At 55.8% G+C, this 24383-nt stretch overlaps 2 protein-coding genes across 8 annotated transcripts; one reads left to right on the top strand and one right to left on the bottom strand.

Annotated features, from left to right (window-relative positions):
- On the bottom strand, positions 1–11948 carry NPW (neuropeptide W; the record flags this gene model as incomplete). The annotated part of the gene is made up of 3 exons (XM_082359709.1): positions 1–206; positions 442–963; positions 11824–11948. The coding sequence occupies 3 exons, from the start codon at positions 11946–11948 to the stop codon at positions 122–124; spliced, it is 732 nt and encodes a 243-aa protein (XP_082215835.1). The 3' UTR covers positions 1–121.
- ZNF598 (zinc finger protein 598, E3 ubiquitin ligase) lies at positions 11650–23715 on the top strand. 7 transcript variants are annotated; one of them, XM_082360400.1, is made up of 12 exons: positions 11650–12165; positions 17338–17450; positions 18144–18333; positions 18606–18817; positions 18897–19114; positions 19619–19736; positions 20344–20543; positions 20748–20832; positions 20940–21718; positions 22242–22392; positions 22527–22652; positions 22741–22883. In XM_082360400.1, exons 1-12 carry the CDS (start codon positions 11947–11949, stop codon positions 22745–22747), a joined length of 2418 nt encoding a protein of 805 aa, XP_082216526.1. In that variant the 5' UTR covers positions 11650–11946; the 3' UTR covers positions 22748–22883. The 7 variants fall into 7 exon arrangements, with proteins under 7 accessions (XP_082216526.1, XP_082216521.1, XP_082216520.1 ...); XM_082360397.1 differs by having other exon boundaries at positions 11663–12165; positions 22508–22652; positions 22741–23715; XM_082360399.1 differs by having other exon boundaries at positions 11668–12165; positions 18144–18273; positions 19619–19727; positions 22508–22652; positions 22741–23715.
- Positions 23716–24383: the final 668 nt, after the last annotated feature.

Genomic DNA, 24383 nt, shown 5'->3' with positions numbered 1-24383 from the left:
GAAGAAAAGGGTCAAACACTGGGGCGCGGCAACTAGGCAGGTTTTATTGACCAGACGACCGGCCTGCAGTCAGAAGACACTCCGCCTGCGTCAGGCGTGGGGGCGCGGGCAGGGGCTGCGATCAGGACGGCTCTGGGGAGAGGCGGGGGCTGGCGAAGGCGGTTCCCTGCGCAGACCATGACTGAGCAGGAGACACTCCGAAGGCTCTGGAAAGAACAGAGAGGACTGTGGGAAGAGGGTTGTGCGACTTCCACTACCGCTACCCCGACTCCCCAGGCTGGAAGAGTAGGGACTGCCCCAGGAAAGCCTTCCTCTACTGGGAGTCGGGGATGGAAAGGTTGTAGGGTGCCCTGTGGGCAGGCAGACGTGCGCTCCGGTCTCAGATCTCCCGAGACACCCTCGTCCGCTGCTGTCCCCGTTCCCCTACCTCTCCCCGCGTACCTGGCCTGCTCTTCAGAGGTCCAGGAGTAGGATCCCAGCCGCAGCTCCGGTTGGGGTGCGGACTTCGGGGCGCGCGGGCTGCGAGGCGCACTCACCGGGAGCCCTGCGCGGGAGCTTCTGCGTCGCACCTCCCACAGTTTCTGAACTCCGGAGGGAAGCAACACAGCATCGCGGGCGGCGGGCCCCCCAGAGACGGTGCTTCTGGCAGATGGCCCCTGGGGGGAGACGCCCAGGCCGAAGCCGTCCCAGGCAAGGGGCCCGGCAGCCGGGCGCGGTGCGCGGCGCCACACGTAGGGCGAGCGGCGCAGCCCCATTAGCAGACCCGCGGCGCGGCCCACCGTGTGGTAGCGGGGACTCGCCACGTGCTTGTACCACGCGGCGGCGGGCAGCGGCAGCAGCAGCAGCAGCAACAGCAATGCGATCAGCCAGCGGCTCGCAGTGGGCCCCCGCCCGGGGCTCCGCACCCCCGTGCCCCGCGCCAGGGTGCTCACGTTGACCGCCGCCCGGAGGGCGGACCAGAAACTGGCTCAGTCGGGTCTGGGCGCGCCGTGTCGGGAGGCTGGAGTACGGGAGGCTACAAGCTAGGAGTTGGTGCGGGTGGGTCCAGCTATAACTGCTCGGTGGCCCCGCCCCTGCTCGCCCCCGCGATACCTGAGGGGCTCCCCAAGGGTAGGGGGAGGGATGAAGTGAGAGGAGGAGCCCAGGCTGCGGGGCGGGGACGTGTGTTACTGAAGCACCCTCGCTGAGTGGGCCTCTAGGTAGAATTCATCTTGACGCTCTGCTGGGGGCTCCCCTGCTCCCCTCTCTTAGCCCCCTCTGCCTCTTCCCCCCAAAGAGAGGAACTTCCAGGCATAGGGATGGGGGGACAGGATGTTCCCTGAGTCAGAGCTCTTGCAGCTGGGGGCACAAGCAGAACAAAGACAGGGAGGCCGGCAGAGCCCTACTGGGGTAAAGCAGGAGAGCTGATTGGTGGGGACCCTCTGCACCGCTCAAGACCGCTCTGTGTATGTCCCCCCTGGAGGGCTGTTCCCTGTCCTCACCTAACACAGCTATCAAATCTGTTTCCAGACCCATTCCTCTCCTCCTTAACCCCTAGCTTCTCCCCAACAACCCACTTCCCAGCTGCAGCTGGATGGATGCTTGCAACTGCAAGTTTGGCTGCATCAAACCCTCTCTGAGACAGTGGTTAGGTTAGGCTCCCAGAATAAAGAGTCAGCCCCTCATACTGCCTGGGAAGGATAAGCTCTGCAGTCTTCCAGCCTCCTCTTTGGTTATGATCCCCCCCAAAACCACTTTCTCTGGCCAGGGCAGTCTCAATTCATTTGCCATACCCAACAACCCATGAGTTTGCCCACCTCTGTGCTTCTGTGCCTGGGGCATCCCATCCTTTTCAATCTGGCAAACTCCTACTCATCCTTCAGGATCTTGCTTAAATAACCCTTCTCTGAATAGTCTCCCAGAGTATCCCTCTGTGCCTGCCTGGGCTTAATAGCCCCCTTCCAGAGGGCAGGGCCTGACCCATTCTTGCCTGAGTCCTAAACCAGGGAGGATGCAGCCCCCAAAATAATCACACCTCACCCCAACCCTCAGCAACCACACCACTCACGGGGCACCTTCTAGATCACAGACACCAGGGATCCTGAAATATCTTATTTTGATCTCCAAACAATGCCACATGGTGGGACAATTATTGATTCCATCTACCAATGAAGACACTAAGGCATGGGGAAAATTAACTTGTTCCAGGTCACCTGTTGGGTAAGCACTAGGGGGAGTGGGGCCCAACCTAGACCCCAGCCTGAGAGTTCCAGTTTGGGGACCCCAGCTGCAGTGCTCAATGGAAACCTCCCATCCCCCTCCGCCTGTCTCTTCAGCAAAAAGGAGGGGTGATCCTGGGGGCATGGGGGAACACAGTCTGAGTCCATCCTTCCTCTCAGACCTGCATGTTGGAAGAGGAACAGAGAGGCTGAGGGGTGCCGAGGACGGTGCCTGCTTCTGAGGCATGAGGGGCAGAGAGATTCTGGTGATCCCCTGGGGAGGTCTAGAAGCAGCAGCAGCAGCTCTCCCCACAAAGACCCTGCAGAGCTGCTGAGAAATGTGTCCTGGAGCCCAGTGACCCAGGCTTGATGGTGGTGGGTGTGGGGGGAGGGGTAAGTGCCTCAACCTCTTCTGCCTCAGTTTCCTCATTTGTAAACTGGGGATAATCCTGGTCAGCTTGCTGTGAGTATTAAAAATCCAGGCTGGGACTTCCCTAGTGGTGCAGTGATTAAGAATCCACCTGCCAATGCAGGGGACACGGGTTCGATCTCTGGTCCGGGAAAATCCCACATGCCGCAGAGCAACTGAGCCCGTGCCCCACAACTACTGGGCCTGCGCTCTAGAGCCTGTGAGCCACAACTTCTGAAGCCTGGGCACCTAGAGCCCGTGCTCTGCAACAAGAGAAACCACCGCAATAAGAAGCCCCCGCACCACAACCCCCCACTCGCCAACTAGAGAAAGCCTGCGCTCAGCAACAAAGACCCAACGCAGCCGAAAATAAAAATATAATAAAATAAATTTTTTAAAAAAAGGAAAAGAAATCCAGGCTGGGGGACTTCCCTGGTGGTCCAGTGCGTAAGACTCCACGCTCCCAATACAGGAGGCCTAGGTTCAATCCCTGATCGGGGAACTAGATCCCACATGCATGCCACAACTAATAAGTCCGCATGCGAAACTAAGACCTGGCGCAGCCTAAATAAATAAATATTTAAAAAAAAAAATCCAGGCTGGGTCTTGACATCTTGACACTGTGCCTGGCACACAGTAGGCGCTCTATAAATGGCATGGCTACCATCTAATTGCTGTTGCTATTCTAGCAGCTGCCTAGTCCCCTAAACTGTCAGAGAAATCCCTTTGATGGAGGGGTGACAGCGCTGGGACCAGGCAGGGAGGGGGTACAGAGGAAGCCACCTGTGCACCTGGAGGGGCCTGGAGGACCGCAGGGACCAGTGGGCCGAGTGGAAAGCTGCCCCCTCCCACCTCTGCCTCACTCTCCTGGGGCCCCTCCACCTTGAGAGCTGCCTGGAGTGCTTGGTGGGCGGGCAGTGTGGCACAAGTGGGCTGCCAGGGTCCCCTGGCGCTGCCGCCCCCTCCCTAATAAGGGGATGCAGGGGACTGCAGCCCGGGCAGACAGGGAGCTTCTGCAGGGAGAACGTCATCGATATGAAATCTGATCAATCATGGCCTATGCTGTAATGAACGTTTCTGCGCAGTTGGAAAATTTAAGAGAACTACAATTAGCAGCATGATAAATCTGAAAACGCAATGTTGAGCAAAGAAAAAAATGCTCTGCACAATGATACGTTCGGTGTCTGAAGTTTAAATACCGGCAATCCCTCCTGCTTGTTTATGACTTCGAACCAGAGGGAGTGAAAATGTCAGGGTGCAGGTGAAGGATGAAGGCCACATTGGGACAGAGCAGGGCGGCTGCCTGTCAGCTGGAGGTGTACGGAAGGCAGGCAGGGAGGGAGCCCAGGGCTGGGTAAGGGAGAAAAGCACAGAACAACTTGATGGTCCCTGGTGGCTCCTAGTTTGGGGTGCTCAGGAAGAGGGGCTCTGTGCCCTACCCAGCCCTGACCCCAGGGGTCCAGGGACAAATGTCTCTGCCAGCTCTCCCCCACCCAGGACTCTGGAGCCAAAAGTCTATTGCCAGAGGAGGTAGTGGCCCTAATGGTCCATGAGAGCTGCCTTGTCTTTCTGGGGCTCACCACTCCTTTCATCCACACACAGCCCCTTCTAGAAGCTGACTGATCATGGCTTCTGACTGTTTGCACACCACCTCCCCTGACACTGGACTAAGCTCTCCGGAGACTGGGACCACGTCTGCCTCGTACTCACGGCCCCCATCCCAGGCACAGAGCCTGGCTGCCAACAGGAGCCCCATCCTAATGACACAGTAAATGAGGAAATCTCTCCATTTTGTCATTTTAAAAATTATTATGTTTTATAATACCAAGGTCATATACATTATAAGCCAAATGCTAGTGTAAGGGACAAAATAAAGCTGTCTCTATTCCACCCTTTCACATCCCCATCCTGCCCTCCAGGGGCAACTACTTCCAACTCTTTCAGCTATTTTTCCTAGTATTTGCCTCCATATTTTGAAATCATAAACTTAACTGCTACTCTAAAAATTGGTGGTCTTTTTAAGGAGGTATAAGATACTTTGAGTAAAGTGTGCACATCTTAACAATTGCATGTGTTACATATGCCTACACTTGTGTGCCCACAGCCCAGATCAAGGTAGAAAAGATTTCAGCTCGCTAGGGGGCTCCTTTACCCCACCGCCTAGCCAGAAGCCCCAGAATAACTCATCTATCACCTTGGATAAGAATTTTCTCAACCTCAGCATGGTTGGCATTTGTGAGGCTGTCCTGGGCACGGTAGGATGTTGAGCCGCATCCCTGGCCTTTACTCATTTGTGCAGGCAGCAAAATAGCCCCTCCCCAAAGATATCTATGCTCTAATCCCTGGAACCTGTGAATATTTACTTAACATGGTAAAGGGGAATTAAAGTTGCAGATAAAATTGAGGATGCTAATCCACTGAATTTAATATAAGCAAAGCATCCTGAATTATCCAGGTGAGCCCAATGTAATCTCAAGGGTTCTTTAGCGTGGAGGAGGGAGGAAGAGTCAGAGAAGGAATGGTGACAATGGAAACAGAGGGTGAAGTGATGTGCTTTGCAGAAGGAGGAAGGGCCACAAGCCATGGGATGCAGGCTCCCCCTAGAAGGTGGAAAAGTCAAGGAAATGGATTCTCCTCTAGAGCCTCCAGGAGGAATGCAGCCCACTTGCACCTTGATTTTATCCCAATGAGACCCATTTTGAATTCCTGAATTCCAGAACTGTAATATAATGAATTTGGGTTGTTTTAAGCCACTGTGTTTGTGGTAATTTTTTACAGCAACAATAGGAAACTAATGCATCAGTAGATGTCAGTAACAATTCCACCCCACTGTGACAACCAAAAATGTCTCCAGACGTTTCCACGTCTTCTTGAGGCCAAAATCACTTCCAATTGAGAACCACTAACTGAGATTACAAACTGCTGTTTTTAAATTTACCTTTTTTTTAGGCATCAAATGGCTTCCTCCTCATTTATTAAATTTATTTATTTATTTTTGGCTATGTTGGGTCTTCATTGCTGCGTGCAGGCTTTCTCTAGTTGCAGCGAGCAGGGGCTACTCTTCATTGTGGTGTGCGGGCTTCTCATTGCGGTGGCTTCTCTTGGTTGTGGAGCATGGGCTCTAGGTGCGTGGGCTCAGTAGTTGTGGCTCACAGGCTCTAGAGCACAGCCTCAGTAGTTGTGGCACAGGGGCTTAGTTGCTCCGCAGCATGTGGGATCTTCCCGGACCAGGGCTCGAACCTGTGTCCCCTGCATTGGCAGGCAGATTCTTAACCACTGCGCCACCAGGGAAGTCCCATGACTTTCTCCTAATTTAGATGAAGCTTTGGCTCTCTCCCACCCCAGTCACCTCATTTCTCATCTCTCCATCCTCCCAATATGATTTTATCATAATTTTTGGTTGACACTAGTCAGCATTTATATTATTCTGACCATGTAAATATTACTCTTTGCTGAGCCAAGTAGTGTACTATAATTACATTTTTTTCTTGTTGATAGCTGTCTTATTATTTTTCTTTCCTTGTTTTTCTATATTCTTAGTTTGTTATTTCCCCCCAAATGCTCAAAGGAGCTCCAAGCTCCTTGAAATAAATTTTCCTGATTCTCAAGCACACAAGGAGATCACCCACCATCAGTTCCTTATTTACTCTGGAAATCTCCCTCTGGGAGCCCTTGGCCTCCTGCTCCAATCTGGACATCCACTCTCTAAGCCTCTGCACAGGCATCATTTGAATGGGGACATGGGAGCTAAATACTTTGTCCTTTTTATGTTGATGGCTTTATGCGTTGATGGAAAGTTTTTCTAGGTGTATAATTTGTGGATGGAAATCATATTTCTTCAGAAATTGGAGAGAATTTCTAGCTTCCAGTGTCCCAGGATTGTAAGTCTGATTCTCAATCCATCATACAGGTTTTTCTCCCTCCTTACCCCCTCCCTCCTGAAGCTCTCAGGTCCTTTGCTTTATCTGTAGTACTCTGGTATTCCATGATGATGTCCCTCACTGAGGGTCTTTTTTACTTGCTTGGGCCCTTTCAATGTGGAGACTCATGTCCTTCAGCTCTGGCATATCTTGCCTTATTGGCTCTTTGATAATTTGCGCCTCTCCATTTTCTCTGTTCTCTCTGAAATTCCTATTAGTTAGATACTACACTGTCTGGATTCAGACTTCTATCTTCTTATTTTCTCTGTTTTCTATCTAGTTGTCTTGTTCTGCTTGCTGAGAGACTTCCTCAACTTTATCTTCCCACTTTGCTCTTGAACTTTTAGTTGTTGTTAGTTTTGTTTTGTTGGCCGTGCCATGTGGCATGTGAGGTCTTAGTTCCCCGACCAGGGATCGAACCCATGCCCCCTGCATTGGGAGTGCAGTGTCTTAACCACTGGACCGCCGGGGAAGTCCCTGTTGTTATGTTTTGTTTTGTTTTTTTTAATTTATTTATTTTTGGCTGTGTTGGGTCTTCGTTTCTGTGCGAGGGCTTTCCCTAGCTGCGGCAAGCGGGGGCCACTCTTCATCGCGGTGCACAGGCCTCTCACTGTCACGGCCTCTCGTTGGGGAGCACAGGCTCCAGACGCGCAGGCTCAGTAGTTGTGGCGCACGGGTTTAGTTGCTCCGCGGCATATGGGATCCTCCCAGACCAGGGGTCGAACCCGTGTCCCCTGCACTGGCAGGCAGACTCTCAACCACTGCGCCACCAGAGAAGCCCATGTTGTTATGTTTTTAATTTTTAATTTCTAAGGGCTCTTTCTTGTTCTCTGTTTTGTGGTTGTTATGGTTGTTCAAGGCATCTTAGTCTCATTTCATGGAAGGAATATCTTTCTTGTGAATAGCATATATATATATATATATATATATATATATATACACATATATATATATATGTATATATATATATATATATATATATATGTTTATGATCTGTCTAAAATTTCCTTCTGATCTCTGGGTCTGCTTGTTTTCATCCCTGTATCACACACCACAGGCTTTCCTCATGAGTCTGGAGATCGTTGGTTGCCTGTCCACAGTGTGAGTGAGACCCTACAACACTGGTTGGCTGCTCCTTTTTTGGGGGGCGTGGCTTGCTGAGTGTGGGCTTCACTGTAGGGCAGCTGGACAGCAGGACAGCTTTTCTTTTTTTGACTTAAAACATTAGGTGTTTATTTTTCTCAAGTAACAAGTCTTGAAGATATTAAAACATTTTCCCTTCAGCGTTATCACGTATCTTCTAAGGGATAATGAATGAATAAAGGATTTCTCACAGTCATTGTATAACTTAGGTTTCTTCCATATATGCATTACTTAGAGGCTTTCTCACATTCTTCACAACCAGTTCTTTTCACTTAGCATTTGGTTGTATGTCTTAAAGATTGAGAGTTCACTGAAAGCTACTTTACATGGATATCATTAAAAGGGAGTTTACTGAGCATGAGTTCTCTCATGACACCAAAGGGGTAAGGATTTACTGAAACCTTGCCCGCAGACATTGCATTTATACTGGTTTTCTCCAGTATGTATTCTTTTGTGTGCAATGAGATTACACTTTACACTAAAGGATTTTCCACATTGATTACACTCATAGGGTTCCTCTCCCACGTGAGTTCTCATGTGTATTTTAAGGGACACATGCCTGCTAAAAGCTTGTCCACACTCACTGCACTTAAAAGGTTTCTTGTCCCTGGTATGGATTTTCATAGGCCTCCTATGAGATAAGAGACCAAGGAATGTTTTCCCACATTCCTTACATTCATGTTTCATTTTCATGTGAATTTTCTTGTGTAAAATGAGGAAAGATTTCACTCTGAAGGCTTTTCCACATTGATTACATGTAAAGGTTTTTTCTCCAGTGTGAATTCTCGCATGTTCTTTAAGGCATGAACAATCCCTGAAGGCTTTCCCACAGTCATTGCACTTACAGGGTTTCTCTCCAGTATGAATTTTCTTGTGTGTGACAAGGTTGGAGCTCAGCCTAAAAGCTTTTCCACATTGATCACACTTGTAAGGTTTCTCTCTAGTATGTATCCGCAGGTGTATCTTAATAGATGACTTACTACTTAGAGCTTTACCACAATGGCTACATTCAATGGATTTCTCTCCATTGTGGATTCCCTTATGTCTTTTAAAATATGGGAGGATACTGAAGGTTTTCCCACAATCATTGCAGGTATAGGGTTTCTCTCCAGTATATGTTATCTGGGTATGGTAAGCCTAGAGCTTCTACTGAAGGTTTTGCTGCATTGATTACATTTGTAGGCTTTTTCTCTTGAATGAGTCCCTGAATGTTGTCTGAGAAGTGAACTATCTTGGAAGGTTTTTCCACAGTCATGGCATTCATAGGGCTTCTCTCCGGTATGAATTCTCTTGTGATGTGTAAGGTAAGAGCTTGAGCTATAGGCTTTCCCACACTGATCACACTTAAATGGTTTTTCTCCAGTGTAGGTTCTCATGTGCAACTTAATGGATGAATGGCTCTGTAATACTTTACCACACTGATTACACTCAAAAGGTTTCTCTCTAATGTGAGTTTTTTCATCCTTCTTAAGGTGTGAGATTGAATTTAAGACTTTCCCCCAGTCACTGCATTCATAGGATGTCTCTTCTGTATGTTGTCTCTTATGCCCAGCTAAGTTAGAACTCTTGAGGAAGGCATTTTCATCTTTTTTACATTCATAAGATTTTTCCCGAGGAAGAATTCCCTCAGGTGGCTTAAGATGTGAAGAATCTCTAAGGACTTCTGCAGAGTCAAGGTATCGATGGAGTTTCTTGCTAGGGTAAATTTTATTCTGAGTAATGCTAGATTTCACACTCAAGGCTTCAACAATTTCACTGCATTGAATGGGATTGCCTCCAAGAGTTTGTTCCTTCTTGCCATTGAGTGTATATTTTTCCAAAATACCTTGTTTTTGCTGTGGTTGTTTGGCTTTAAGGAGAATCAGCTCATCTGAACAGGTATCTTGGTGAATTCTTCTCTCTACTGTCTCCATTTCATCTTCCTGCTCCATCTGGGTGATGAGAGGAGGTTTGCTGAGTTGATGTCTCAGTGAAGCCAAGTTTCTATAGTTCTCCAGCATCACATCTCTGTACAGTTGTCTCTGAGATGAATTCAGCAATGCCCACTCCTCCTGGGTGAAGTCCATGGCCACATCCTCAAAGGTTATTGAGTTTTGTAACGCAGAGTGGAAGTTTTCCATCTCTGTGATCCTCTCATCGGCACAGGAAGGGTCTAGGACAAGCAGAGTACATAGAGTGGACAGATGTGGGGCTGCCATTTTGCAAGTTGGTAAGTAGTAAATATGCTCAGACAGCAACCAGGAGAACAAGGATGCTCCTCTTATTGCTTCTATGATCCACTCCAGGCAGGGCTTGAAAGACACAGAAATCCACAGGTCAGCGAGGTAAGAGCTTGGGCCAGGCTGATGTTCACATACTTCTCAGCTACAGCAAGCTTTCTGTCTGAGGACAGCTTTTCATTCCCTTATGGGGTATGAATATCTTTTTTCTGAGCTGGTGAGTTTCCTTAGTGGAAAATCCTCCAGTCTCCTGCTGAGGGTGAGTTGGAGGTGGATTGGGCCCAGGCCCCCAGACAATGCATGGACTTCCATGCACTCCTGTTTTCAGTCCCACCTTCAGTGAAACTTCTCACCGGGGTTCCCCCAAAGGTCTTAAGGATGCTTTGTAAAATGAGTCACCCTCCACCCTCTTTCTGTCTTTCCACAATTTGCTTACATCTTACTGCTTGCTCCTCTCCTCTTCTTTGTGCTCATGGAAGGATAGTCTTTCATCCCTTTACTGTCCTTTCAGTGGGGTTTTGTGAGGGTGAGATGACACCTGCATGTGGCCAATCCACCAGGTTTAATTGGTGTGATGATCCCTGTTTTGCAAATGGAGGAAGCTAAAGGCTCAGTGAGCTGACCAAGGTCACCAGCAAATAAGTAGTCGAACTGGGGTTTCCAGCCCCCCTTTTAAAAAAATTCTTATTTCTTTTGGCTGCACAGCATGCAGGATTTTAATCCCCTGACCAGGGATCAAACCCGTGTCCCCTGCAGTGGAAGGGCATAGTCTTTTTTTCTTAATTTATTTATTTCATTAATTTATTTTTGGCTGCGTTGGGTCTTCGTTGCTGCGCACGGGCTTTCTCTAGCTGTGGCGAGCGGGGGCTACTCTTTGTTGCGGTGCGCGGGCTTCTCATTGCGGTGGCTTCTCTTGTTGCAGAGCACGGGCTCTAGGCGCACGGGCTTCAGTAGTTGTGGCTCGTGGGCTCAGTAGTTGTGGCTCGCAGGCTCTAGAGCACAGGCTCAGTAGTTGTGGCGCACGGACTTAGTTGCTCCGCAGCATGTGGGATCTTCCCGGACCAGGGCTCGAACCCATGTCCCCTGCATTGGCAGGCAGATTCTCAACCACTGAGCCACCAGGGAAGCCCAAGGGCATAGTCTTAACCACTGGTCAGCCAGGGAAGTCCTCCAGCCCATTTCTGATTCTAAAGTCCAAGCTCATCCGCCCACAACACACCGCCTCTTTTCTAGAAGGGTTCAGATCCGGACTAGCCTCCTGTGATAGCAGAAGGGAGGTCCTGAGTGTGCCTGGCCCCCAAGGGTAGTGAGGAGGCCCCCCAACAGCTGCAGAGACCCAAAGTCCCAGGATTCACAACCGTCCAATCAGCAAACCTGCCCTGATGTTTCTCTGCGTCAAGCCTCCGGGCTCAGCTGGGTGGGCCCAGCCATGAAGAGGACAGGTTCTCTACCCGCCTTACTATCGGGACTGGGGGAGACTGCTCCTAGTTCAGAGACTGATGTTACCACGTGTTGTCTTTTCTGATAGGGATTGTGTTTGTGTGTGCGCAAGCGCGTGTGTGTGCCCGATGACCACGCCCGTGTGTGTCCCAAATACAAAAGATCTGGGTTGGAAAGAGATTTTGGGCTCCTAATAGGGTTGCAATATTTAGCAAATAAAAATACAGGACTTCTAGTTAAATTTGAATTTCAGATGAAAAACGAATAACACTTTAGTATAAGTATGACCCATCAATATTTGGAGCATTAAACATTTTGCTCTGGGAGGAGAGAGCTGGCCCAAGACGAGGGTCGGAGGAGAGTGGGGGCCCGACGCCCGCAGCCCGGCGCCGAACCTGCGGCTGACCTCCAACCCGCCCGCTCTGCCTAGAGCGCCCGGTGCCGGTGGCGACGCTCTAGCCGGCGCCTCGCTGAGGCGGAAGTCGTGAGCTCACTTCCGCCAGGTGGAGCCGTTGCTGGGCGGGGCGGTGACGTCGCCCAGGAAGGGGCGGGCCTGCTGGGAGCCAGTCGGTCCCGCGCCCAGCCGCGCCGGCCGGGAGGGGGCCGGATCGCGGACCATGGCGGCGACGGCGGGCCCGGAGGGAAGGCGCGCGGCCCTGGAGGCGGCGGTGGCGGCACCTGAGCGGGGCGGCGGGAGCTGCGTGCTGTGCTGCGGGGACCTGGAGGCCACGGCGCTGGGCCGCTGCGACCACCCGGTGTGCTACCGCTGCTCCACCAAGATGCGGGTGCTGTGCGAGCAGCGTTACTGCGCCGTGTGCCGCGAGGAGCTGCGCCAGGTGAGCTGCCCCGGCAGGGCCGCGTGTCGGGGCAACTGGGCGGGAGCAGGGGCGTGGCCGGGCGGGGCGGCTGGGCACCCGGCGGCCGGAAGGGGACTTTGCCTTCCTGGTGTCCGGCTGCAGGCCTAGTGGCGCCGGCTTCCAAAAGAGAGGCCTGGCGGGGCCACCCGGGGCGGGGTCCCCATCGTGGGGCCGACTGTGGGGCGTGTGGGGGCGGGAGGCAGGAGGTGGCCGAGCTGATTTGAAGAGGCAGCGGTCCTTGTGGGGACAGAGTCTGGGGGCTTTCCTCCTGAGCCCCGGGAATTCCTGCCGGGCCACAGGAAGGGCATGATCAGACCAGGAGCTCCTAGACCTGCTCGTCTTTGGGAGACTATTCATCAGGGGTCTCCATTCCGGTGGAGGCAACAGGGAAAGTGGGCACCTTCCTGTCTGTCCTGGAAGCAGAGGGTCAATCTGGGCTTTTCCAGCCTAGCTGTGTTTCTGGGCCTTTCTGGGTGACGCTGAGCAAACTCCTGAGAATGGCATTTCCATCTATTAAGTGATGGTTGTACTCACCATCACCACCAGAGGGGAAGGCAGAACTACTGAGGTCTCCTCAGGGTGCTTAGTGGGTGGGGATAAAAGTGTTACGAAGTTTTCTTCCTCCTTGCCCGTTCCACCTGGTGGCGGGTTGTGGGGGGGGGGGCGGCTCAGCTCCAGAATGGAGGAGAGGGAGTTTCTGATTGTCCAGACTTAGAAGCCCTAGTGAGGTCAGAGGGCACCACGGAGCTTTCTCCCACCTTCCCCGCAATGCCAGCTGCTGGCTGGGAGCACCTAGCTGGAGCTCCCTTGGTTTGCTGTGCTTTGAGATATGTTTGCTTCCAAAGTTGTGAAGTTTCCCTGGTTTGTTCATGGAAAGCTTGGGCTGGTGACATCTGCCGGGGAATCTGACTCTCTTTTTCCTAGAAGTGATGCAGAAACGACATCCTTTCTTCACTTTCTTTTTTTAAAGTAGACTTTTATGTTAAAGGAGCCAAGAAAATGCTGTAATCACATGAGCACTCTGTGGGCACCCACTCTGTGCCCTCTCCGAAAAAGACACTTGGAGATGCTGTCAGTCTATAATGGGGTGGACAGAGATGCACCCGGACCTGGGAGGGATCTGGGGTGCAGAAGCAGTTGGGGAAACCTTGGGTCTGTGACTTAGTCAGAAGGCGCCTCCCAACTTCACCAGAGCCTGCCTTGCCTTCCAGTCTTGCATAACATGATGTAACTCTTGAATGGCCAGGTTTCCCAGCACACCTGTAGTTTCCTTCCAGGCAGGCAGGCAGGCAGGCAGGCACGCGCAGCGGAGGCCCCGGCCCTGGGCACTGCAGGTCTCACTGAGGAAGTAAGCAGACACCTATATATGGGTGCTGTAGCTAGCATCTGGCCTCTCTCATACCTTGTGGGTCCCACATCCTCCAAGGACTCTATGGCAAGGGTGTGTGGACATGAGCTTTCAGCTGGCTCCAGCTGGGGTGTGGTTTGGCATCAGGTGCCCTGGCCGAGCCTGGCCTTCCTCTCAGGCCTGCTCCTAGTTGCTAGGCAGCAGGAGGGTGTTCTGGGAAGTTTAGGAAGATGATGCTCCTCTCTATTCATCCTGTTTCCCTCTCACTCTTGAACTCTGAACGCTCCCGTATCCCTTCTGTTCCCTTGCTGAGTCCTGCACTGTCCTCTGAATACGTCCTGTGTCCCATGCCTGCTCGGAAATCCCACAGCAGCCCCTAACCTCTGAACCCTGCCTCTCCTCTGTCTCTTTTATGGGACAAGGTCTTCGTAAAACATTGGGAGAAAAGTGTGCCAAAATGCTTTTTGGGACAGGCCAGCTCCGTTTGCTGGTTAATTCCTACATCTTGAACTGGTGCCTCCCTGTGCCGGCCTGGGTGAGGAGCCAGATCAGTTAGATTGCCCGGCACTTGCTCAGGGTGGAGGCCGAGGCAGGCTCCCAGCTGATGGGCAGCAGCAGCACTGGCCTTCGGGGCACGCTGGCTGAGACTGTTGTCAAGTCCTGGGTTCCTGTCTTCCCTGGTCGTATCTTTCCCACAGGCCACTTGCTTCTAAAAGACAATTGTTGTCTTACTTTCCACCTTGCTCTGATCCCCGGTGATGTCGAAGAGGCTTGATGGGGCTGCTGTACAAAGTGGGATGTGTCTGAGCTAGGAGGGGCCACCTGGTACAGCCCCACTGCCCCGTTTCATAGGTAGGAATTGGGAGGGGAAGCTGAAGGCAGGTCAGGAGGCAGGACCTGCTGACTCAGGTTATGTACTTCTGTTGTCCCTGCCCCCTCTCCACCAACCTGGTCCTGGCCTGCCTCCTCTGAGAGGACCTGCTTGTCCACATCTGGCTCTTTGGGTCCCTGTACTCTCCCCATCCAGCCGCTCTCACACTGGTCATTGCTGACACCCATCCCCGTCCTCTCACGCACTCATTCTCTGTGAGTGCTTGCTGCACGCTGGGAGTGGGGAGCAGCAAGGCCCCAGGCAGAAACCCCTGTGGTGGGGGAGTCCGAGGGGACTTTCGCCCCCATCTGCCTCTCCTCAGGACCTGATCATCTTGGGGTCCACCCAGAGGCACCCTTGCCCCGTTAGTCATTTACTACCTGGCCCACCCAGGGGCTGCCCAGGACGGTCCCTCCTCAAGTATCTAGGCCTGGCCTGTACCTCTGTCCTTGGACCCATGATCCCCTCCCATCAGGGTGATCACCAGGGCGGGTGGGTCTTGGGCCACACTGGTTGGATCCCTAGTGGGTTCCTGCCCATCCCTGGCCAGGCCACCACACCCTCTTCCTCCTCCATCCATGCAGTTTTGTGTCTCGCCTCCCCCTCTGCCAAGGGCAGGGACACTGGCCATTCCAGGCTGCACTGCCATCCCATTGTCTGGTGCAGGCCTGGGGGGCCCAGTCCTGGTCCCAGCCTGTCTGTAAGGGGCAGTTAGCATTTCCCCATCCCACCCCCCAGCTCCAAACCTGCTCACTCTCATTCTCAAACGAACACTTTCCTTTCCCAAGCCTCTTCTGTGGTTCCAATCTCTTCCTGAGCCAACCCAGTGTCCCCCTTCTGGCGTGGCTCAGGTGTGCCCAGCCTGGGCTGCCCTACCAGACTGCTCGGGAGGAACACCCCACCCAAGCTGACTGTCACTCAGTCCACGGCAAGGGTGCTCACAGCCCAAGGAGAGACACCACCTGTGGTGGATCAGAGCAGACCTCTGAAAGGAGGGTGCCAGGGTGATGGGGTAGGTGGGGGCTGGGGGGCGGGGCCCCTCCCGGCACAGGTTTCTCTGGGAGGGAAGTTGTTCCTCTGCTGAGTCTGTCGAGCTTGGATGCTTGTTGGCAGTTTTGGGGCTCCCCTCGAGGCTGGGGATATGGGCATCGAGTCCCAGTGGTTAGTTCCTCGTGCTCTGTGCTCCTCCAGCAGCATCCTGAGTGGTTCATGGCCCTGTGCCTGCAGGCGCCTATCCCCAGGCAGGAACTGGGGTCTGTGCTGGAAAGGCACCCTTGGGAGTGGTTGGAAGGCAGGGCTGGATGTGGGCTTGCGCTAGAAGGGCAGATCCCATGAGAAAGGCCATTGGAAGGCTCGGGGACCTTCCCCATGTCCCTTCGGGACCTGCGGAGAAAACCGGGGCAGAGGGTGTGGAGGGTGACCCTTTGGAGGCAGGAGGGTGACCCTTTGGAGGCAGAGCCAAGACCTCCCTGTGAAGATGGGTCACAGGGTGCAGCTGGGATGAGGTGCGCTCAGCGTGTGGCGGGGGCAGGGGTGGGCAGCCACGTTCATCCTGCCCAGCTTTGCCAGACATGGTGACAAGGGGAAGAAAGACCTGTTGGGGCGCTGCCCATCCCCCCCACCCTGCTCTGACCCTCCAGAATGGCTGTGGCTGGACCATGATGCTTCCCTTGGGCTCCTGTGGGGGCGGGTGGGGGGCAGGCTTGGTTGTTAGCCTGCTCTCCACACCCCCAAGCATGTCCTCATAAGTAGAGGCTGAGCTCCCCATCTCCTTCCCCAGAGCCCCCAGGGAACCAGTTTTAACCACCCTGCTGTTGGGGATGGTGTAACCACCCACTCTCCCCAGCCAGTCCTATGCTTTCCCAAGTTCATGGCCACCCTGGACCCAGACATCCTCCCTGACTGGGCCTAAACCTAACAGGGGTGATCTTGATGTGGCCTTTGCCAAGGAAAGGCTGTCCCCCCAGGTGTGCTGGTAAGGACTCTGAGCTGAGGCAAGTGGCCAGCTCCAGGCTGGGGGACAGTGGTGGATCGGAAAGGGGCACGGAGAGGAGGAGATGGGCCAGTGTGGTCTTGATGCAAGGCGGAGAGGGCAGAGAGAAAGGGGCTCCCTGCCCTGGAGGGAGCAGTGCCCTTGTTGACTCAGAGGGTAGGCCTGAGCCTGTGTGGGGGCCCTGGGGGCCAGGCTGGGGGCATTGGGACAGGGGTCTGGTCATCGTCCAGTGCCAGGGTCTGTGGAGAGGCAGAGCAGGCTGCCGGGCCAGGCCCAGCAGGCTTTACCTGAGAGAGCTGGAGACCCCTGAGAAGTGGCCAGGCTGCAGAGGTGTCCACATCCAGCACACTAGCTCCTCTGTTTGGCACCCCCAGACAGCCCAGTTAACAGGCAGGAAGCTGGCCAAGAACGGGCGGGGGCCATGTCCGAGTCCTGTGGGGGAACCCTTCTCCCCCTTTGCCATCATGGAAGCATCATGGGTGCATGGAGGGTAGCCAGGCCTTGACACATGCAATCTGGCCTGGTAGCATTCACTGTTTCCTTAGCTGCTCCTTGGACTGTGTCTCTCCTTTCTCCTGGTGAAAGTCATCCTGTGCCCAATACCCATGTGATTAAGCCCCGGTTTGCCTGGCTGTCTAATCCCTGTCTCTGCCCCTGGGGCGGCCTCTGTCTCTCTGGCAGGTGCCAGTTTGTCTGTGGATGAGTGTGGAGCCGGCTGCCCCCTGGTGGCGAGGCCAGCCGCTGCGTCTCTGTCCTGGCAACCCTAGGTGGGCGGGCTGTGGGTGGGGAGAGGGGCCCGGGCTGGCCCAGGCTGGCAGAGGGTGCTTCCTGCTGGGACCTGCCTCAAGCCTCCCAGGAGGGGCCCTGAGTGCCTCCCTTTCTCCTCAGCCTGACGCGTCCATGGTCCGGCTCACCAGTCTCTTTTGCTTTCGGTTTCAGGTGGTCTTTGGGAAGAAGCTTCCTACCTTTGCCACAATCCCTATCCATCAGCTTCAGCATGAGAAGAAGTATGACATCTACTTTGCTGATGGAAAAGTGTTTGCCTTGTACAGGTGAGAGGGGAATTCTCAGCCTGGGTTGCTGAGGGTCTGTGGGATGCTTTGTGGCGGGGACGGACGCATCTTCGTCACCTCCTCTGCTCCTCACATCCCTCAGCGGCAAGGGGGCACTGGTGTGATGCAGATGTCAGGGCCAGGTGGCTGGTTTCTATCATTGGTTTTCTCTACTGTAACGGGGGATGCTCACAGTCCCCCTTCTGGGGTGGTGGTAAAGAGGGGGCAGTGGGCGACAAGGGGTGAATTCAGGGAAGGCACACAGCCCTGCTTTCTGGGGCTCTTTGAGGTGGTCGGGAGCTCCTGCAAATCAAGCTCTTAGCCTATGGCGGAAAAACCTCATAAAGGGGTACAGTTGTCTTGGGGGTGGTCCTCATCTTCCAGGTGAGGGGGCAGGCCCCTGTGTGAGCTCAGTCATCATGTCCATCTGATGCAGGGGTCAGTCTCCTGGATCGTGGACCCAGCCCCACCCTGTGGCCTTGTTCAGCTCAGGCCCTGGGCCCAGCACCACCTGGCTCAGTGGTCAGAGTGCTGAAATGCACGGGGGCGCAGTAGCGTCCATCCTCCTGGCTCCTGCTTCCAGTGCATCTGTAGGGGCGTTGGGTGAGGGGCCGCGGGGAGGTTCTAGTGCCCCTCTGGACAGTGATGCTGAGTGCCCTCGGGGGGGACTGGTGGCTCTCGATGTCTCCCTAGGCAGCTGCTGCAGCACGAGTGCCCACGGTGTCCTGAGCTGCCGCCTTTCGGCCTCTTTGGGGACCTGGAGCAGCATATGCGGAAGCAACATGAGCTATTCTGCTGCAAGCTGTGCCTCAAACACCTCAAGGTGAACCCTACCCCACGGCACCTGCCTGGGGATCGGGCATTCAGGGAGCACCTGGTGGAGGTGGGTAGAGGCCAGGCCCAGTAGAGGCTGGCACAGGGTGCTCGGCCAGACAGCTGTGAGCGGCTTTTTGCTGCCTCTGGCCCTGGACAGGCCAGATCCCCAGGGTTCCCCAGCATCCCCAGCTCTCCTGCCTCACAGAGCCTGCCAGGCTGCTGGTGTCTGGGGCTCTGGGGCAGAACTGATGCCACAGGGTCCCCTGCATTGTCGGGCCGTGAGAAGGGGCGGGAGGCCTGGGAGCCCCCACCCCATTCCCAGCCCCCCATTCCCTGCAGATCTTCACATACGAGCGCAAGTGGTACTCGCGCAAGGACCTGGCTCGGCACCGCATGCAGGGGGACCCCGACGACACGTCGCACCGTGGGCACCCGCTCTGCAAGTTCTGTGACGAGCGCTACCTGGATAACGACGAGCTGCTCAAGCATCTGCGTCGCGACCACTACTTCTGCCACTTCTGCGACTCAGATGGGGCCCAGGACTACTACAGGTGGGAGTGGGCACACGGCAACCTTGGGACGCCCAAGCGGGCTGGGCGAGGGCCCCTGCTGACACCCGGTTCCCGGCAGCGACTACGCATATCTGCGTGAGCACTTCCGAGAAAAGCACTTTCTGTGCGAGGAGGGTCGCTGCAGCACCGAGCAGTTCACCCACGCATTCCGCACGGAGATCGACCTCAAGGCCCACAGGACGGCCTGCCACAGCCGGAGCCGCGCCGAGGCCCGCCAGAACCGCCAGATCGACCTGCAGTTCAGCTACACGCCGCGGCACTCGCGCCGGAACGAGGGTGAGCGGGGCCCCCAAGGCAGGGCTCACATCGCAGAGCCCTGCTCTGGAGGCCTCAGACCCAGGTCCTGATCCGACCCCTCACGTGTGAGTGGGGACAAGGGACAAGCCTGTTGAGCCTGTGTCCCCCCGGCCCATTGAGGAGCCCCAAGCACCTGAGCACGTTGGGACAGGGAGCTCTTCACTGGCTCCTGAAGGGTCTCAGATCTGCTGTTCTGGGGTCCCCGGGACTCTTCCCCAGGTCAGGAGGATTACTGAGTGCCCACTGTGTGTAGGTCCCTCCTGGGACTGTGGGGCCAGCAGGCCCAGGCCCCTCTCCCAGCCTAGTTCTTGCTCTGACCTGGTGCCTAGGCTAGAGGCCCAGGACCACTGTGAACCCTGAGAGGTGTCTGTGCCCATCCCCCAGGTTCAGGCACTATGGTGGGTGGGGAGGCCTCTGCTGTCTAAGCCGGAGCACCGGCCTTGGTCTGGCCTGGGCCTGTGACGGGCTGTGTGCTGGCTGCAGGGGTCGTTGGTGGCGAGGACTACGAGGAGTTGGACAGGTACAACCGCCAGGGCCGCACGGGCCGGGCCAGCGGTCGCGGAGCCCAGCAGAGCCGCCGAGGAAGCTGGAGGTACAAGAGGTGGGAGGATTTGCGTGCCGCCAGGACTTAGTTCCCCTGGCACCACCCCTGCGGCAGTGGCAGCAGCCAACAGCTGGGCTGGGGATAGGCACCGCTGTCAGGGGACTTTGGCTTTCTGGCCTCTGGTGTCCTGGGCATGGCAACAAGGTCTACTCGGTGTCCTCAGTGAGGTTTCCTTCACTTTCCCCTAGTTTTAGCCAGAGACACCAGGACCCTGCAGATTGGGGTGGTGAGGGGGGTCCTGGGTCACTGGGGGTTCAGTGCAGTTGTGCCGTGAAGCCCCAGCATGGCAGGCACGCACTCAGGCTGGGCTGCCCCCGATGGCCGGGCTGGATCGAGGCATCTGTGGACCCCAAATGCTACTCCAGAGAAAAGGGCCGGGTGTTGCCCAGGGAGCCGAAGCTTGAGGCTGGCAGGCGGATGGTCCAGCTCCCTCCACAGTGCCCTCTCCTGGCCAGGGAGGCTGGGCTGGCACCCCTTCCGCTGGCTCCTGGTGGGCAGCCTCCTGGTGTCCAGGCTTCCCAGGGCAAGGCCCCTCCCCAGCCCCTCGTCCTGCACGTCACTGTAGTCCTGGGCCTTGCCCAGCCTGAAGTCATCCCCATCCCAGGGAAGAAGAGGACCGAGAAGTGGCAGCTGCCATCCGGGCTTCGGTGGCCGCGCAGCAGCAGCAGCAGCAGCAGCAGGACACACGCAGGAATGAGGACCAGGAGGAGGGCAGCAGGCCCAGGAAGGAGGAGGCAGGTGCGCGGGGTCCTGAGGAGCCCCGGGGCCCCCGGCGCCCGCCCCGGACTCAAGGTGAAGGCCCAGGTGAGCGGGCTTCCCTGTAGGCAACTCTACTCTGGCGCAGGAGGTGGGAGGTGGGCTCCTGACCAGCGTGGCGGTGCCCGGACTGGCAGGGCCTCCACCCACAAGGCCAGTGAGAACCCGTGTGCTCTCCAGTCACCCGACAGGGTCTGATCCTGCCCTTCAGCGTTGGTCAGCCCTGACCTAGGGTTCTTTTGTGTCTTGTAGGCTCCAAGGAAGCCTCAATAAATGGTCCTGTGAGCCAAGAGGCCTTGCCAGCAACTGGCTTGGCTGCAGCAGCCACATTCCCAAGGTACATGTGTGCACGAACCGGGGCTCCTATGTAAGGTGGGTGGAGGGTGGGTGCCGGGCAGGCCAGGGCCTGGCAGGCCACTGACCCCTCTCCCCTTCTCGGCACAGTGCTCTCCCGCTCCCCACTTCAAAGCTCAAGGACGAAGACTTCCCCAGTCTCTGTGCCTCCACTTCTTCCCCCTGCTCCGCAGCAGCTGCCCTGGGCCCCATGGGGCTGGCGCTGGCCTACTCTGTCCCCGCCAGGGGCAGGAGCACCTTCCAGGAGGAGGACTTTCCTGCCCTGGTGTCCTCTGCCTCCAAGCCCAGCACTGCCCCCACCAGCCTCATCTCTGCCTGGAACAGCAGTGGCAGCAAGAAGGTGGCGCATCCCGCCCCAGGGGCCCAGTCTGCCAGCGGGGGAAGCCAGCCCTCTAGGAAGGCTGGGAAGGGGGGTAAGGGTGGTAAAAAGAGCGGACTGCCCCGCACGGAGGAGGAGGAGGAGGAGGATGGCCGCTCCGGCCTCACCACCCAGGAGCTGCGGAGTGTGCCCACGACAGTCGCTGTCTCTTCCCTGCTGGCCGTGGCCTCCACCCAGACCTTCACCAAGGTCGGCAAGAAGAAGAAGGTGGGCTCTGAGAAGTCGGGTGCCTCATCTCCCCCGCCACTGCCCCCTGACAAAGATGGGCCCCCCGGGGCTGAGCAGGCCCCCGCGGCCCCCACTGGCAGAGCTGAGGGGTCAGCTGCTGTCATCGTCAACGGACACACAGAGGGGCTCGTCCCAGCTCGGAGCGCCCCCAAGGAACCCCCTGGGCTCCCGAGGCCCCTGGGGCCCCTCCCCTGCCCCACGCCCCAGGAAGACTTCCCAGCGCTCTGCGGCCCCTGCCCGCCCAGGATGCCCCCGCCCCCAGGTATGTGTGCCTGGCTCAGGCCTGCTTTTGGGCATTGGGAAGGGGCCAGGTTTTTGAGTCAGGCTGGAGCCCCTGGGCCCAAGAGGAGCATAGCTGGAGGTTGTGCAGGTGCAGGTGGGGAGAGATGAGCCTGTGCAGTGGTTTCCAGCTGCCTTGGAAACCTGGCGGCCAAGTCTGGATGCAGGCTCCATGTCTGTGAGCGGCGTGACTTTGGTCTGCCACATAACTTCTCTGCATCCTTTTCCTCCCAGTAAATCAGGGCACTCCTAGCCCCCTCTTGAGATGAAGGCAAATGAGTTAACTTAGGCCAGCATTCGCCACTAGGGAGCACAGCATGCATGCCGGCTTTTGGCATCATCAGGCCCTGGGCCTGCTTTGCGGGGGAGGTGCGGTTGTGGACAAAGCCTGATCCTGACCCTGGTGAGCTGGGCAGCTTATGGGAAGTGGGGGACCAAGGCTTGTCTGCCTGGCCAGCGAGGGTCACGTCCTGAGATCTTCCTGTGTGCCCCCCCATCCTCCACAGGCTTCAACACCGTGGTGCTCCTGAAGGGCGCTCCGCCTCCACCTCCACCGGGTCTGGTGCCCCCCGTCAGCAAGCCACCCCCCGGCTTCTCTGGCCTTCTGCCTAGCCCCCACCCGGCCTGTGTCCCCAGCACTACGACCACCACGAAAGCGTAAGTGTGGGTGGGCCACCTGGCCTCATGCCCCTGTGGGGAGAGTGCCCTCACCTTGGGCCACTCCAAAGGCTGAAGCCTCCACCTCCTCCCCATGTCCCGATTCCAAACCCAGGCCAACACCCGTGCCACAGGCCTACCTGGTCCCCGAGAACTTCCGGGAAAGGAACCTGCAGCTCATCCAGTCCATCAAGGACTTCCTGCAGAGCGACGAGGCCTGCTTCAGCAAGTTCAAGAGCCACTCGGGACAGTTCAGACAGGTCAGGCAGGCGGGGGTGTGGGGGCCAGCCCGGCCACCTGGGGCCCAGGCCTGGGCCGGGTGTGACTGGGTCTGGCTCTGGGTGGCAGGGCGTGATCTCCGCAGCCCAGTATTACAAGAGCTGCCGGGACCTGCTGGGGGAGAACTTCCAGAAGATCTTCAACGAGCTGTTGGTGCTCCTGCCCGACACAGCCAAGCAACAGGAGCTGCTGTCTGCACACACAGACTTTCGAGGCCGTGAGAGGCCTCCCAGCACCAAGGCCAAGAAGAACAAGAAGAGTGCATGGCAGGCCAGCACCCAGCAGGCGGGCCTGGACTGCTGCGTGTGCCCCATCTGCCAGCAGGTGCTCGCGCACGGTGATGTCAACAGCCACCAGGCGCTGCACGCCGCCCGGGACGACGACTTCCCCTCCTTGCAGGCCATCGCCAGGATCCTCACGTAGCTCCGGACGTAGCTCCTGCCAGCGCAGGCAGGAGCCGCCACACCCATGAGCCTCCTTTCTCCCTCTTCCTCCCTCTGGGCTGCCAGGCAGCCAGGTAAGGCCCTGGTGAGGCCACCCGCTCAGGCCCCTCAGCTGGCCAGCCTGCCAGGGATCACCAGGAAGGCCCGCCCCACCCTGTCAGCACACCGTCATGCAGGAGTCCATCTGGTTTTCTCCTGGGAACTGGAGAAAGACCCCTGCCTCAGCAGCAGGCTAGTCTGGGTTTACATTCTCGTGCTTTTGGAAGGTGCCGGGGAGGGAAGGGCTGGGATGCCAGGACCTGTGTGTGCTGTCAGAGCCGGTGGCCACAGTGGCCCGATCTGGGACCGCCTGAGCCTGAGGGCTGCGGCACTGTGGTCCCTGAGCTGTGGGGCCACGGGTGCTGGAGTCAGATGTTGAGTGTGTTGTGTAAACAGTTGGCTGTTTCGTTATTCAAGAACGTTCAGGATTAAAAGCAGACACGAAATTGTGCTACTTGAAGTTGAATCTTTTTATGAGACTAGCTGAAACTGGGATCTCAAATTGCCTCTGACCTTTTATAAGACAGTTTATCTTCAAATAAATTTATTTTGCAATAATGCACATAGCTGAGCTTCTCTGCCTTCCGGGGTCACCCCACTCAGAGTTGTCAGACACTACAGCTCAGGTGGTCACCAGTGAGTGCTGGGGTGGGGAAGACCTGTGGGGAGAGCTGGGCAGCTGGGCTTGCTCACAGGAAGAAGCAGCCAACCCTAGGCTCCAGTCCTGGAGGTCGAGCACTGCCCAAGCCTTCCAGGAGTAGAGACAGCCATGCTTGACCTACACTGTGTACCCAGTAAAACTATTCTTCCAGAACCTGGGAGTTACACAGACTCGAGGTTTCAATCCATAGACCAGTGAAGGAGCTACTAAAGATCAACAAGAACAATTTAGAAACAGTGCAGGGCATATCTGAAATACTGAAAGAAAATAATTTGTACTTAATTATTTGGATCCAGTATTTTGAAAAGGAACCAGACACCCAGTGAACTCTCCCCTTTCTGCCACAAACACATATAAATAGTAGGAAAAAAGGTCTAAACACATAGCTACATCCAAATAAGGCAACATCCTTAGATGAAAAGAAACGGAGATGTCTTTCTAAAAGAAGGAGAAGGGGGTACCCCAGGTGATGGAGGGGACGTGGCCTGCAGTGGGGCCAGGCCAGAGCCACATGGCTACATGGGCACTGCCTATCTGAAGCCGAGGGCCTGCCTGCCTGTGGCTGAGAC

This window comes from Balaenoptera borealis (assembly GCF_965194805.1).
Source record: "Balaenoptera borealis genome assembly, chromosome: 16".
Taxonomy (NCBI): domain Eukaryota; kingdom Metazoa; phylum Chordata; class Mammalia; order Artiodactyla; family Balaenopteridae; genus Balaenoptera; species Balaenoptera borealis.
Note: the sequence above shows the minus strand (reverse complement) of the source record. Positions and strands in the feature narration are given on the sequence as shown.